Raw genomic sequence first — 14,436 nt, 5'->3', positions numbered from 1 at the left:
AAAAAAAAAAAAAATTCTCTTAGTATGGGACCCAATCATATGAATTTTATTGTGAACAAAACTTAGTGGTCATATTTTGGCTATATGGTTTCATCATGTTGATCATATCTAGTAACTAATTTCTTCTAATTAAATCTATATGACTAATATAGTAATAGTTTGATTTGTTTTTAGTTGTAAACTTGTAATTTATATATTTCGAGTAAGATATTATGTAAAAGAATTACGTTAAAAAGAATGATCCATGACTAGTTTCGAATATGAGAAAAGTATATCATTGATCGAAACATTCAAAACTTTATGAATGATGTAAATAGTGTTGCCTCTTGATAGTACACATAGAAGTACTACACAAGAAGTAGAAGAAGAAAAAAGGACACCAAATGAATATTACGTTTAGATTGATGTTGTCTTTGTCGAGAGGAAGGATATAAAAATGATGACCCCTACACTCACAAATGGGGTCCCATTTCAATATCATCGTTTTGTTGCTCGAAATTTGGTATGATTCTTTGAACTTTCGACAACTTTGGACATAACCTGATGGGATGGTAAAAAATGGATAATTGATAAATGGGTCGATGCCCCCATTTCGCTTTCTTTGCAGCTGTCATTGGGACCATCACGCTTACACTTTATCACTTTATCTTGTCTCTCTGTAACACTCATCAAACCTCATTGGTTTGGCTCAAAACTTAAGCTATGAATGGTGAAATGCGGTTTATGGACGGTTCTGATCATTGTACCGACGATCAGAACATAAAGTGAAAGAAGACTAATATTATTTATAAGACAAGGCCAAGCTACAAGGACATACCAAAGAAAAAAAACCAAGAGAAGGTGATAAAAGGGGCAAAAAGAAAAAGAAAGAACAAACAAACAAGATCACAACGAGGTAAAAGAAATATTTACAAAGCAGTTAAAAAAAGAAAACCAAGCCAAACCCCTTTTCATCACCTTGTCGCTTGTCATAAGCCAAACCTTCCAAAAGTAAACTATTTTTTTTTCTTTTTTACTACCATAGAACTGAAGAAGAAGCCTTCAGTTTCATACTCCATACTGTAGATCGTGTCTCGTTTAACTCTCTCTCGAGTTTTTTTTTTTACTTTCTACTATATGATTTCTCAAAACTGGCATGAAGTGCCAAGTCTCTGTCTCTTACTCAACGTTGCCGTTTTGCGTTTTGCGAAAGCCGGTCCAAGTAACTCATGGAACCTCTCCAAGAACAGAGCCCACTCGTCTTCTTTCATGTCTGCTACTTTCACGAAGCTTGCACTCATTGGAAGCTGTTCGTTTGCGCTTTTGTGACCAGACGATGTGTTCTCGGATCTGCCTCTGGTTAAGGGTTTTGGGTGTTTCCGTGCTGTGTCGCTAAGATGTGTGTTCTTCATTGAAGTGGAAAGCTTTGAAAGAGATGGAGCTTTGTCATGAAAAGCAGCTGAACTAAAAAAACTATCTTTCATAATGATCATAGGGACAGCATTTTCAGTTCTGTCCTCTTCTTCTTCATCATCTTCTTCTTCTTCTTTGATGCTTTCTTCAAGCTTCCCGAGTGAAGAACGCCCGTTTGAAAAGGGGTTTTTGGTGAAGTAGTCATCGGTTAGTTGTATCTTGGAAGCGTAGACTGATTCTAAATCATCACAGTCTAGATCAAACTGGAACTCTGCTTCTCCTACTACATCTGACCTCGGAGATAAAACATCTCGTTCAATGACTGATCTCTTGGCTTCAATACACACAACCTCGAGTTCACTTGGCTCCTCTTCTCCTGGTCGAAACTCCCGAGTCATCATCTCGCCAATCTCGGCAAGACACATACCATAAGCAGCAGCTTCTTTGAGGAAAATAGTACAGAGAACAAGAACCCTAAGACACGCCTCTCTAATCATTGGAAGTTCTCTTCTAAGCATGTCACAATCCTTCAATGGATCAAGACTCTGTATGTACTCAAGCTCTACATCAGAGAAAGGTAACGATGCCTGTGGCCAATGAATCCACTCAAAATAAGGATCCTCTAGGGTTTCTGGCAAGCATAGGCCATGGTCTATTGGAATAAGCTCTACGTGACCAAACATTCCGTCTCCATCGAGCTTCTTCACCAAAAGATTCCCACCATGACGGTCTGTGTTGAAGATCCTTATGTCCAAAATACCAATGCGGTGCACAGAAGCTACAGGGAAGCTTGAAGTGCCATGATCGCTTGCATCGAAATCATGAGCCACAAACTTCTGGAAAGAAGCAATCTTACTAACCAGCTTCTTCTCCCGAGGCTTGTTCCCCTTCACTCCATCGTTGACATTGAATACAGAATGAGTAATCTTAACAAGAGCAGTGGGAGGGACATTAGCAAAGCGGCCATAATCAAGAAGATAAGCTGCAACTTCTCTAAACCCGGTTTCCCCCACTCGTACCGAAGACTTCAAGCCAGGTTGCCCAAGGGCTTTCCCAACAAAGCCTTTAGGATTGTTAGGTGCAAATGGCTCTTCATCTGTCGGCTTAACAATCGCAACACTCTCACCCCTTTTGTTCCTAAAATAGTATGCACCTCCAAGCCCGCTATGAACAGGAAGCGGTTCAACACCCATCTTCATCGCCTTAACAATGTCCTTCACCATATGTTTAACAATCGAAAAGCAATCCGAGTGTCCAAGTATCTCAATCGGACCACTTCGATCTTTCTGTTGCAGATCCTTCCCAGTAGGTGAAAGACAAGGAGTAGACGAGCTTCTATGCATAAAGTTACGTTTCAGAAGAAGCGGTGAATCATTCCTCACAGCACTCAGATCATTCGTCAGCACCATATCTCCATAAGTCAAAGAGCTTTCCTCAGTAGGGAAATTAAGAGCAATCTGAAGCCTCCTCTTGACAGTATGAACATTGTCACTACGATCCAACTCCATACCCAAAACACAACCAGTTTCAGTCTGCACAAAAACCCTCCTCCCGGAGGATTGCCTCTGCAGATGCTGATGCTTATGATGCTGCTTCCCATCCATACTAGTCGCCCCAGTAAGAGGGGTCTTAAACACTGCCACAGCCATTTGAGTCTGAACAGGACTGTCTAAGTTCCTCGACATGAAACGAAAGAAGAAACCAAAAAAGGCCTTCTCTTTTGGTGGTGAACAGCAGAAGCAGTAGCCGAAGAAGAGAAACCTTCTAGAGCAGTGCCTATGTCTGAAACCAACACGAGCCGGATAAAGCAGATACCTAAACCGATCATGAAACGAAAGAGAACCACACCACACAGAGCTTCTTCTATAATAAAGGAGCCAGCTTTGAGAATGAATTTGATCCAAATCACTACATCAGATAAGCCATGGTTGAAGAAATCTGAAAAAAAGATGACAAACGAAAACAAACATCACTAATCTAGCAGATCTAATCATTCTCAACATCACTAATCTTATCCACCAATTTAAGATCTTGAACAAATCAAATCAATGAGCTTTTTTTCAAGAAAAGCAAAAACTCACCGGAAAAAAAGGGCAAGATCTGATTTAAAAAAAAAAATCAAAACGCAGGCGAAACAATTCGTACGGATTCAATTCAAAGACATCAGCATCATCATCGTCTTCAAAAAAACGCACATGGAAGAGAGGAGAATCTAAAAGAAGAAGAAGAGGGTTCAAATGGAGGCAAGGAATCTGAAGGAGAAGGAGAATAAAAAAGAAAGTGAGTGAAGGATCCCTAGCCGCCTCTTTCTCAGAGTGTGTGTGTGTTGTCTCCTTCGTTGATTCACCTCTCGAACTCAAAGGAACGCTTTTTAACTCACTCTTGATCTGAGTCTCTCTCTCTTCTCTTCTCTCCTCTGGTTAAATCTCTTAACCATGGTTTAGAGTAATTTTTTTTATTTGGATAAAATTATTTAATTTCTATCCTTACGAGTTATGACACGTCATCGTATTATTTTAATTTTTATTCTTATTACTACTGAAAAAAAAAAANCTGCCACAGCCATTTGAGTCTGAACAGGACTGTCTAAGTTCCTCGACATGAAACGAAAGAAGAAACCAAAAAAGGCCTTCTCTTTTGGTGGTGAACAGCAGAAGCAGTAGCCGAAGAAGAGAAACCTTCTAGAGCAGTGCCTATGTCTGAAACCAACACGAGCCGGATAAAGCAGATACCTAAACCGATCATGAAACGAAAGAGAACCACACCACACAGAGCTTCTTCTATAATAAAGGAGCCAGCTTTGAGAATGAATTTGATCCAAATCACTACATCAGATAAGCCATGGTTGAAGAAATCTGAAAAAAAGATGACAAACGAAAACAAACATCACTAATCTAGCAGATCTAATCATTCTCAACATCACTAATCTTATCCACCAATTTAAGATCTTGAACAAATCAAATCAATGAGCTTTTTTTCAAGAAAAGCAAAAACTCACCGGAAAAAAAGGGCAAGATCTGATTTAAAAAAAAAAATCAAAACGCAGGCGAAACAATTCGTACGGATTCAATTCAAAGACATCAGCATCATCATCGTCTTCAAAAAAACGCACATGGAAGAGAGGAGAATCTAAAAGAAGAAGAAGAGGGTTCAAATGGAGGCAAGGAATCTGAAGGAGAAGGAGAATAAAAAAGAAAGTGAGTGAAGGATCCCTAGCCGCCTCTTTCTCAGAGTGTGTGTGTGTTGTCTCCTTCGTTGATTCACCTCTCGAACTCAAAGGAACGCTTTTTAACTCACTCTTGATCTGAGTCTCTCTCTCTTCTCTTCTCTCCTCTGGTTAAATCTCTTAACCATGGTTTAGAGTAATTTTTTTTATTTGGATAAAATTATTTAATTTCTATCCTTACGAGTTATGACACGTCATCGTATTATTTTAATTTTTATTCTTATTACTACTGAAAAAAAAAAACATTTTGTATAACCCTGTTTAGTTTTGTTTTCTCTTGTTTATTTTTTTGCCACTAGTTATGATTTTAGTTGTTGTCGTAGTTTTTACTCTTTTTTTATATATATCATGAGAAGCAAATATAAAACTTCTATTAGTTTACACTTTACCTCTTCTTTTTATATATTTTATGTTTGTTGGCAAGATTTTCATAAAACTCATTTTTTAGTCTTACTTTAGTTTACTTATTTTTTCTTTCTTTTTTTCCTCCCATTTCATTTCGAAAACTAAGGTGAAAAATACTCTCTCCAAATTCATATATGTATGGAAATTTTCTTTAATTTTTATTATACTTTATGATCAACAGTTTCTCACTATATTATATTTTAAAAATTGTGTAGTTTTAGAAAATAAATAAACATTACTTGGAATATAATTATTACACATACTTCAAGGGTACAAAATAATGAGAAATATCTTAATTTTTATAGTACATGATGTTCCCTTGATATTTTTCTTTTATGAATCACTACCGAAAAGACGTGCGATCTCACCAATAAAGAGTTGAAAATTAAAATATCTCATTTTATCACCAATATATATAAATAAATAAACAAACAAACACATTAAAACTTGTAACATTAAAGGAAAAAAAAGTATAACGAAGTAAATAGAGTCATAAATTGACAGGTAAAATAGTAAAAAACTATAAAAAGAAACATTCATCATCGTCCGTCGTCCCCATCTTTGGAAGTGTCTAGAACAGGTCAAGAGAGCCGTTCGATTATAGATTCTTATGGAATCCTTGATCGTCCGATATGGGACTGGTACGTGGCAATGGATGAGAATGCCGACGTGGTTTTTAATAACATCTAGTTATGACATGGACGTACGAAATTGGGCCTTATAACTTAAAAGCCCATATTAATATGAAGTTAAAATTAGCTAGTGGCTTTTATTAACCTTTGCATTTAACAAAATACCTTACCAAAATACTTAAAACAACTAAATAAAGTAAACTCTCTTAATATATACTATTTTTAAGCATTACTTCATTCACATAAAAGTTTTTTTAGGTTCAAATAAGATAATACTTTGATAAATCAGATATTATCTAATTTAACAGATAATTGTAGAATCAAAAAATGAACTCAAATAATTAATTAAAAAGTCTGCAAAAACAATACCAATTTAATTATGAAGTCCATTAGGTGTAATCGAATGAATAAAGCGACTACGATGGCACTTTTAAGTCCACATGAGTAATAGTGAATCATAATATATAATGAGATTAAACCACTTTGGACATTATAAAGATCTTGTCTCCATGATGCAAAATTCAGCTTTGAACACTTTTGATTACTATAATGCTTTTAATTTAATAAAATAATAAAGAGAGATTAAGCATAAATTATATTGCATGATCCATATCCATGTGCAGTAGTGTCTTCCCATTAACTCAACTATAGGACAATAATTAAAAATAAGTATTTTTTTCACAAATTAATATTTGAGCCTTTAATCTTTAATATTGCAAATGTAAAATGTTACAGAATCCTATCAAAATTTTTGGCATATCAATAAGCTTCACAAGCAAAACATAATTCACTAATCTAAATTCTGTTTAAGAAAACTAACAGAGAAAACCATATGATTGTTACCAGTAGTCACCACAAGAACACTTGCCTTCCTGGAAATGATGGTAACGGATCGGATCTCTTATAACGATACTGCGGTTTTCAAGCTTCGATACGAGCTTACAGAACACATGACAGTCCCCACATATTCTCAGATTCTTTCTGATCCTAATGACTTTCTCACTAGGTAATGTCAACAAGCCAAAGACTAAAGCCAGTTTCTCACTGTGATGTCTAAGAGAATCTTCCATCTGTTCTCCTTCAAGATCTTGTAGCACAAAGTTTGTTTCAGAAACATAACCAATACCAATGAGTATATTGATCAATTGGTTAAGCTTCTTCTTGACTTGAATTATCTGTGGGTGAGAATCATCTCCAATGATAAAAGCATGAATCTTCTTGTTTACTTCGATCCAGCTACATCCAGGTTCTTTCTTGATTCCACTGTCTCTCATGCGTGTCCGGATTTCTTCAACACTGTCCCATTTCTGAGAGTTTGCATATATGTTAGACAACACTGTGTACGTTCCTGCATCCTCAGGATCGAGTTCTATGACCTTTTTAGCTGCATATTCAGCTAGGACCATGTTTCCTTGAACCCTACAAGCACCAAGTAGAGTTCTCCATGTCACAGCATCCGGCTCACACTCCATTTCATTTAACAGCTTCACTGCATCGTCGAGCTTTCCAGCTTTTCCTAACAGATCAATCATACAACCGTAATGTTCCCTCACTGGATCAATCCCATAAAGTTTCTTCATTGATCTGAAGTAATACCAACCATCTTCAAGAAGTCCCGCGTGGCTGCAAGCAAAGAGAACTCCAACAATCGTAACGTAGTTTGGCTTCGTCCCAGAAGATTTCATGGATTCAAACAACTTCAGTGCCTCCTGGCTATAACCATTCTGCGCCAACCCTGAAATCATAGTGCTCCACGTGATCACATCTCTCGCCTTCATCTGGCTGAACACACGTCGAGCATCCTCCAAGCTCCCACATTTGCAATACATGTCAACGAGTGCGTTGTTAAGTATCAAGTCTTGGTCATATTTCACAATATGAACATGAGCTTGCATCCCAAGCTCTAAAAGAGCCAAACCAGTACAAGCCCTCAATACACTAGTCAACGTAGCCTGCTCCGCAATAAAACCAGCTCTCTTCATCCTCTTAAAAAGTTCCAAAGCTACATCACTTTTACTATTCTGAGCAAACCCACCAATGATGGAATTCCAAACAATCGCATCACCAGTAACCATTTCATCGAAAACCGAAAGAGCATCTTCGGGCTCACCCAGTTTAGCAAACACATCAATCAAAGCACTCCTAACGAAAACATCAGACTCCAAACCTTCCTTGATAATCCCACAATGAAGCATTCTTACATCAGACATCCCATTGCAAGCTCTCAACACAGATGAATAAGTATACACATTAGGCCTCACACCATCTCTCAACATCAAAACCAAAAGCTCTAAAGCCTTTTGATGAAGCTTACACTTAGAATAAGCAGAGATCATTGTAGTCCAAGAAATAACATTCCTTTGAGGCATTTGGTCGAACAGTTGGTGAGCATCATTCAAAAGATTGAACTTTACATACATATTGATCAGAACATTAACCAGAAACATCACTGGTTGATGACCATTGAAGTACAAATGACGACAAATGAGATTCCCTTCATGAACAGCTCTATGAGATAAACAACACTTGATAAGCTCAGAATAAGCTGCAGAGTCTGCCCAAAGACCATGACTTTGTAACGAATCCATTACTTTTAGAGCTCTAGGAAGGTCTCTCTGGTAACAGAGTCTGGTAAATTCGTTAAGAAGAAGAGCCTGATCGGTGGTGGAGCTGTAAGAACAACGTAAAGTGAGGACTGGTCCAAAAAGTTTGAGTTTTGCCGTTACTGACTTCATAGTCTCCACCATAAACTATGCAAACAACACCGGGAGCCTCAAAACAAACGTGGACATTTGATTTTCCGGTTTACTTCGAATCTGGTTTTGGAAATTTGGGTATAGATAAACCGAATTTATACCGTGGGATGATGTCAGAAGACTGAAATGAGATTTGAGTATTTGACAAAGCTACTAATTTCAAGTTTGGTAAAACAGAGACGAGAAGAAGTAACTATGATGTTCCAAATAGTTTAAATTGAACGAACATATATGTTTCCAACATCACACCAGATAGTCAGATACAAAATACTCTCTCTAAATGGCCAAGTTAAACTAATAGAGAGACATAATGTTTGGGAAGAAAGTCGTATTTAGACAGCTTCTGGTTGACCAAATGGGTTAGCGATTTCTTCAGTGCCATCGGTTGGTGAGACAAGCATGACCGCTGTTCCACGGCAAACCTAATAAACCAGACAAAACATACCACTGTGATTCAGAATCTAAACTATGAAACTCTATTGTAAGCAACAAGATGCCAGAATGTAACCAGAAGAAACAAAGGTAGTGACTGCATTGTATAGAAATTACACTTATAGCAGTGAAAAAGAAGGTAAAGTAGTCATACAATTAAACCAAGGCGTCTTGTCTGGTCAGTAGTCTTCAAAGGATCATCGTGGTCTGAATCAAACATAAGACAAGGGTCATAAATATAGAATCAATGAAAAGTATGATCTCATCCCTAAGTTCAACATAGCTAGAATGATATTATCCCATTCATATCACAGCATAACACGATTAAGCAATCAAACAACCTCTCTTCCAGTTCCCCACCTATCTAGTCAAAATTTATGTTTCTACCAATTGCATCATGGAGATATTTGTACGCAGCAGAGTAATGGAACCAAATTAGATAAAGAGATTCTCGTATTTATTGGCAGGTTCCACTAGAGATATTGTAGCAATAGATACACATGGATCCAGATGACGTAAACTAACTCATTTCATGCTATGCAATGATCATAAATAAAGAAAGCAAAATGACAGCCTAACAAGATTGATGCACCGGATATACCTGTGAAGAACAATTAAAATAAGAAATACATACCTCTAACGAATTCTACTGCTTCATCAAGAACAAGATTGAGCAATTGATCGTAGCCTTTTAGAGTTCCAGTAACTGCAAAAGAAAACACATTTGCAACAATCAATCAAATCTCAGAGAAACAGAGTAAAAAAAAAAAGAAACTCATCTTTGCATAACCCATAAGAAGCTCATCTTACCTTGTCTACCACCAGTAAGCTTAACTTGCACACCCTTATCCACAAACTTAGCCAAATCCAAAACCGTTTCTTTCCTTCCAGACTGCAGAAAACAAACTCTGAACTAAGCCTGTTTTGATCTAAAAAAAGAATGAACTCGAAACACAAAACACTGATACTACTAAACATCATTAAATTTACCATGTTGGAGCAGAGTCTTCAACAAAAACTCCCTAAAAATCTGCAAAAAAACAAAAAAAAACGAACTTCACAGTAAGTATGATGAATTCAGGACAACTAAGACGCCGACTCAGATTTTTAGGGTTTTTGCTGTACAATTTAAAACTAGGGTTTTGCAAAATCGGAATGGAAAAGTTTCAAAATTGAAGTAATCGAAATCCAAATTGGAAGAAAAGTTTCGAAATTGAGAAAACTATAATATAACCCAAATCAATGGAACGGAGCTTCACAAAAGCGAACTAAGATTTGACTAATCATATATACAAACGGATGAAGAAACCTCACCGGAGAAGCAAAGATCTGAAGGAGACGGACACCGGGATTGTAAAAAAATCAGAGACCTCGGCGAAGCAAATCTCGCAGATTCAAACAAGAGTCAAAATAATAATACTGTGATTGATTTATCCCAAGAGTCGCCGCCTCTCTCTGTCTCTAGTGACGCTTCTTTAAAATCCACCGATCGCGTTGAGAACGGACTCCAGTTCAATTCTCTAACCATGGTTTGAGTCAATTGAATCCTAAACCGATTGATAAATTGAAAATAACTAAACCGAATATCAATTTCAAACTTAACCGTTTTATTATAACACTTTTATCATAAATCTCGCATAATAATAATATAATAATAATACATTTTTTTTTTTTTGCTACATTGCCTCGATCAAATGGGTTGTATACTTAAGGTTTTGGAGGCGTTATAGCTTCTTTAACCTCCTTTGCTCTATCTCCGACGTACTTAGCTGTTTTCTTGCTCACATCCGTCGCTATATCTATGACTTCACCTGCTTTCTCAACGAAGAAGTCTTTGGCTTTCTCCGATAACGAAGCAGTTTCTTTCTTTGTTTCTTTGCCTTTCGCCGTCACATACTCCGAAGCAAACTGAGCAATTTCAGCCACCTCGTCGATTGCTTCACTAGCTTTCTCAGCCATATAGTACTTTGCTCTCTCTATATGATCATTAACCTCTTGTCCTTTCTGAGCTGACAGATGTCCCACTTCGCTTCCTTTCTCCTTCACGTACTCGGAAGCTTTATGTCTTTTTGTTTTGTGTATGTGTGTGTGTGTGACAATTTCACAAATGAGATTAAAATGGGTTAGATTTTTAGATAAAGCTATATCAGTATATATCTATATTAATATATTATATCAATATATATTGTGTTAGCAAGTTCGTCTTAAGTTTATCAAAGGAAAATTGTGTCATTAGTGTTTCAATTATATTGAAACCATATTATAATGTGTTATATTTCATAAATTTATACCCCAAAAAAATCTAAAGAGGATTAAATTTCCAAAACTGAACCGTTTTTCTCTATTTCTAAATAATTAACAAAACAAAATGATTCAAAATTCAAAAACAAATATATCATAATGTATATCAAATTTCTACTCTAATATATCTTTTAATAGTATTAGAAAAAATCAGTATTCACCATATGATATCATCGTGTACGATTTGTTTATGTCGTATAAATATAGTAGTTTTTAATTTTTCTTTACTTAGCCGATCTCAAAGTAACTCCAAACAAATAGACTTACGAGGCCTCATCGAGCCATTTGGGGTCGATCTTTGAGTTTCCATCTCCTTTGACGGCTGTCGGGATCCACGACTTCTTCCGCTGAGGTGCAATGATTAAATTCTTCCGGCCAACTCTCATAGCTCCACCACTATGGACGCCGCTTATCTTGCCTCCACTGATCAAGAATGAAGAACCTAAACCATTAACAACAGCTCCGGAGATCGATATCGCCATACGATTATCTTGTCTTTCCTCTCTCGATAAGACGTAGAAAAATGTGTTTTTGGAACAAAAAGAATCAAACGGAAGAGTTCTATTTTTTAGAGAGACAAAATGAGAATCTTGTATACGGAACCTCGAAAGCTAATTAACGTGCATTAGTTTCCATCCAATCAGAATCAGTGACATTCGTTAGTTAGTTCTTGGTTCGTCCAATGCATGTATTACCGTAAAAAAGAAACACGTCGGGCAACAACTTCAAACAGAAGTATTAAAGTTTACATGCTTGCACGACACGAATACAATGGTTGTTTCAGCATGTTGGTTTCCCTTATCCATCCGACCGAATAGCCAACTTATAGGATCAATGCAAGTCAAAAAGTAAGTCAAAAACATAAGTCCTTCATGTGTAATATTGTCACAGCGTACGGGTATAGGAAACTGACATGTACGTTGAATAAGCATTTATAACCGTGTGACTTAACATTAACGTACGTGCTTGCAAGAATTAACATAATATTTAAGAACACAACTAAGATTATATTGTAACTTGTAAGCGTTGCGACTGAGAGAGTGAGTTTAATCATTTATTTTTTTGGTTATAAAATTCAATTAGTACATGAAAATAGATGGGGGTGAAAGCATGGTGTTTATAATTAAGATCGATCGAATGTTTGGGGGAGATCAGTGGGAAGATAAATACATGAAAAATATAACATGTCGGTCACACGTTACTCATAGTAAACTCGTATCCCGTGTTATTCCTAACTCATATCCTTCTTTTTTTCCTTTCTAACTCATATTTTTTGTCCTCTAATCGTTTCTTTTTTAAGTAAAAGGAACTAACAAAATAGAGAATGGTGTTTTAGCCATTGAAAGGTTGGATGTTTTAAGACAGAAGGGAAACAGAAGTGCGTACATGCCGGTGGCGTGTTTCTATATGGTTTGCCAATCTTAAAATGGACTATACATAGATGTTGTACTAAAGAAAATGATTATATATAGATTAAATACATTAATTACATTGTACAGATTGGATAAAATTTATATGTTTGGATTGTTTTACCGCAATAATTTGATTTTTTTTTTTTTTATTGATATAGTTTTCGATTTGTTGGATTTGTATAGTAACCATATTTAATATATTTATTCAATCATATATTGATTAACACAAAAAGACTTAAGATTAAAGTATGTTAGATGAGTTTTTGTTGGTGTTGAATATCCTAAACAAGACCTCATCTCATACCATGAAATCCCGAGGAAAGTAGAAGAAGGCCCATATTTGGCGTCGTCTACAAAAAAAAGATACATATATGTGTAACTTTCTAACTCCAAAGTGCAAAGTCAGACATGGCAAGTGATGAACAGTCCAAATTCTACTGAGTAAAATTAGCATGTGAAAAAGTAAGTAAAAAACATAAGTCCTTCAAGTGTATTGTCACAAACGTACGGGTATACGAAACTGACATGTTGAATAACCGTGTGACTTAACATTAACCTACGTGCTTGCAAGAATAAACAGAATATTTAAGAACTCAACTAAGACTGTAAGCGTTGAGAGAGTGATCAGTTTAATCATTTTTTTGTCATAAAATTCAAATTAGTACAAGAAAATAGATGGGGTGGGGGGTGAAAGCATGGTGTTTGGTCGATCGAATGTTTGGGGGAGAGTGGAAAGATATATGCATGAGAAATATAACATATCGGTCACATGTTACCCATAGTAAACTCGTATCCCATGTTATTCCTAACTCACGCATATCCTTCTTTTTTTCCTTTCTATCTTAATTATTTTCCTCTAATCGTTTTTTTTTAAAGTAAAAAAAGTAACTAACAAAAATAGAGAATGGTGTTTTAGTCATTGGAAGGTTGGATGTTTTAAGACAGAAGGGAACCAGAAGTGCGAAAACATGCCGGTGGCGTGTTTCTCTATGGTTAGCCAATCTTAAAATGGACTATATATGGATGTTGCACTAAAAGAAAAAATATAGATTTATTTGTTTCGATTGTTTTACCGCAATAATTTGTCTTTTTTATTTATTATATAGTTTTCGATTTGTTGGATTTGCGTAGTAACCATTTAATATATTTATTGAATCATATATTGATTAACAAAAAAAAGACTTAAGATTAAACATGGCAAGTGATGAACAGTCCAAATCCTACTGAGTAAACAAAGGGTTACTAGGATTACAACCGTTTGTTTTCTCCTCCACTCGGGTTTAAAATTGATTATATATATATATATATACATATGTTATAAAAAAGAATGAAAAAAATATTTAATTTTACAATATATGTGTTATAAATCTATTTATGAGTTTCTCGAAGGATCCTTAACCAGGCAAACCAACCGGTAATGCCGAGGGAAAGACTAAGGATGATATTAAGAACGTTAGCTGAGACGGAAAAAGAAGTATTATGTAAATCTGCAAGAATTCCAGCTTTACACGAATTGCAATCGAAGCATAATGTATCTGCAGAATTGTTCCATTTCTTGCAATCATCTTCAAAATTGTTATAATATCTTGAAACTGTCCAAATATTTGGTTTTTCGTATTTAAATCCACATGAAAGTGGTGGTTTGCAGCAACCCGACTGTTAAAAAAAAGCAAAAAACAAAATTAGAATGATACAAACCGGAATCAAAATTAAACCACTTCATACTAGATTCGGTTAATGTAATTTAGGTTTAATTATTCTTTATAAACCAAAATTGTATTTATCATATATATAGCGTACTTTCTATTTATAGCTTACGTTCTTACGTACCTGTATAGGAGTTAGATTCATCTGATAAAACTCAGAAGCTGATATGTTTT

The 14,436-nt window shown here is 35.8% G+C and overlaps 4 protein-coding genes across 4 annotated transcripts; all 4 read right to left on the bottom strand.

Moving 5' to 3' along the window:
- LOC104710302 (phosphatidylinositol 4-kinase gamma 7-like) lies at positions 1,107-3,795 on the bottom strand. Its single transcript, XM_010426884.2, has 2 exons — positions 3,474-3,795; positions 1,107-3,330 (listed from the first exon to the last, which is right to left on the bottom strand). The coding sequence occupies exon 2, from the start codon at positions 3,075-3,077 to the stop codon at positions 1,125-1,127; it is 1,953 nt and encodes a 650-aa protein (XP_010425186.1). The 5' UTR covers positions 3,078-3,330; positions 3,474-3,795; the 3' UTR covers positions 1,107-1,124.
- Positions 6,360-8,418, bottom strand: LOC104710301 (pentatricopeptide repeat-containing protein At2g03880, mitochondrial). Its single transcript, XM_010426883.2, has one exon. It carries the CDS (start codon positions 8,400-8,402, stop codon positions 6,495-6,497), a length of 1,908 nt encoding a protein of 635 aa, XP_010425185.2. The 5' UTR covers positions 8,403-8,418; the 3' UTR covers positions 6,360-6,494.
- On the bottom strand, positions 8,608-10,354 carry LOC104710300 (sm-like protein LSM7). Its single transcript, XM_010426882.2, has 6 exons — positions 10,158-10,354; positions 9,834-9,873; positions 9,654-9,735; positions 9,478-9,549; positions 8,998-9,050; positions 8,608-8,833 (listed from the first exon to the last, which is right to left on the bottom strand). Exons 2-6 carry the CDS (start codon positions 9,834-9,836, stop codon positions 8,744-8,746), a joined length of 300 nt encoding a protein of 99 aa, XP_010425184.1. The 5' UTR covers positions 9,837-9,873; positions 10,158-10,354; the 3' UTR covers positions 8,608-8,743.
- LOC104710299 (protein COLD-REGULATED 15B, chloroplastic-like) lies at positions 10,435-11,910 on the bottom strand. The gene is made up of 2 exons (XM_010426881.2): positions 11,412-11,910; positions 10,435-10,908 (listed from the first exon to the last, which is right to left on the bottom strand). The coding sequence occupies exons 1-2, from the start codon at positions 11,624-11,626 to the stop codon at positions 10,551-10,553; spliced, it is 573 nt and encodes a 190-aa protein (XP_010425183.1). The 5' UTR covers positions 11,627-11,910; the 3' UTR covers positions 10,435-10,550.

The sequence above is a fragment of the Camelina sativa genome, chromosome 9 (genome assembly GCF_000633955.1).
Source record: "Camelina sativa cultivar DH55 chromosome 9, Cs, whole genome shotgun sequence".
NCBI classification, from domain to species: domain Eukaryota; kingdom Viridiplantae; phylum Streptophyta; class Magnoliopsida; order Brassicales; family Brassicaceae; genus Camelina; species Camelina sativa.
Note: the sequence above shows the minus strand (reverse complement) of the source record. Positions and strands in the feature narration are given on the sequence as shown.

Excerpts from the sequence above, each read along its gene's own strand:
- LOC104710302 (XM_010426884.2), bottom strand. The coding sequence starts at position 3,077 with ATGTCGAGGAACTTAGACAGTCCTGTTCAGACTCAAATGGCTGTGGCA.
- LOC104710301 (XM_010426883.2), bottom strand. The coding sequence starts at position 8,402 with ATGGTGGAGACTATGAAGTCAGTAACGGCAAAACTCAAACTTTTTGGA.
- LOC104710300 (XM_010426882.2), bottom strand. Across the intron at positions 9,550-9,653 it reads GCTTACTGGTGGTAGACAAG|TTACTGGAACTCTAAAAGGC; the intron begins GTAAGATGAGCT and ends TTTCTTTTGCAG. Across the intron at positions 9,051-9,477 it reads AGCAGTAGAATTCGTTAGAG|ACCACGATGATCCTTTGAAG; the intron begins GTATGTATTTCT and ends TGTTTGATTCAG.
- LOC104710299 (XM_010426881.2), bottom strand. The coding sequence starts at position 11,626 with ATGGCGATATCGATCTCCGGAGCTGTTGTTAATGGTTTAGGTTCTTCA. Across the intron at positions 10,909-11,411 it reads AAATGGCTCGATGAGGCCTC|ACATAAAGCTTCCGAGTACG; the intron begins GTAAGTCTATTT and ends CAAAACAAAAAG.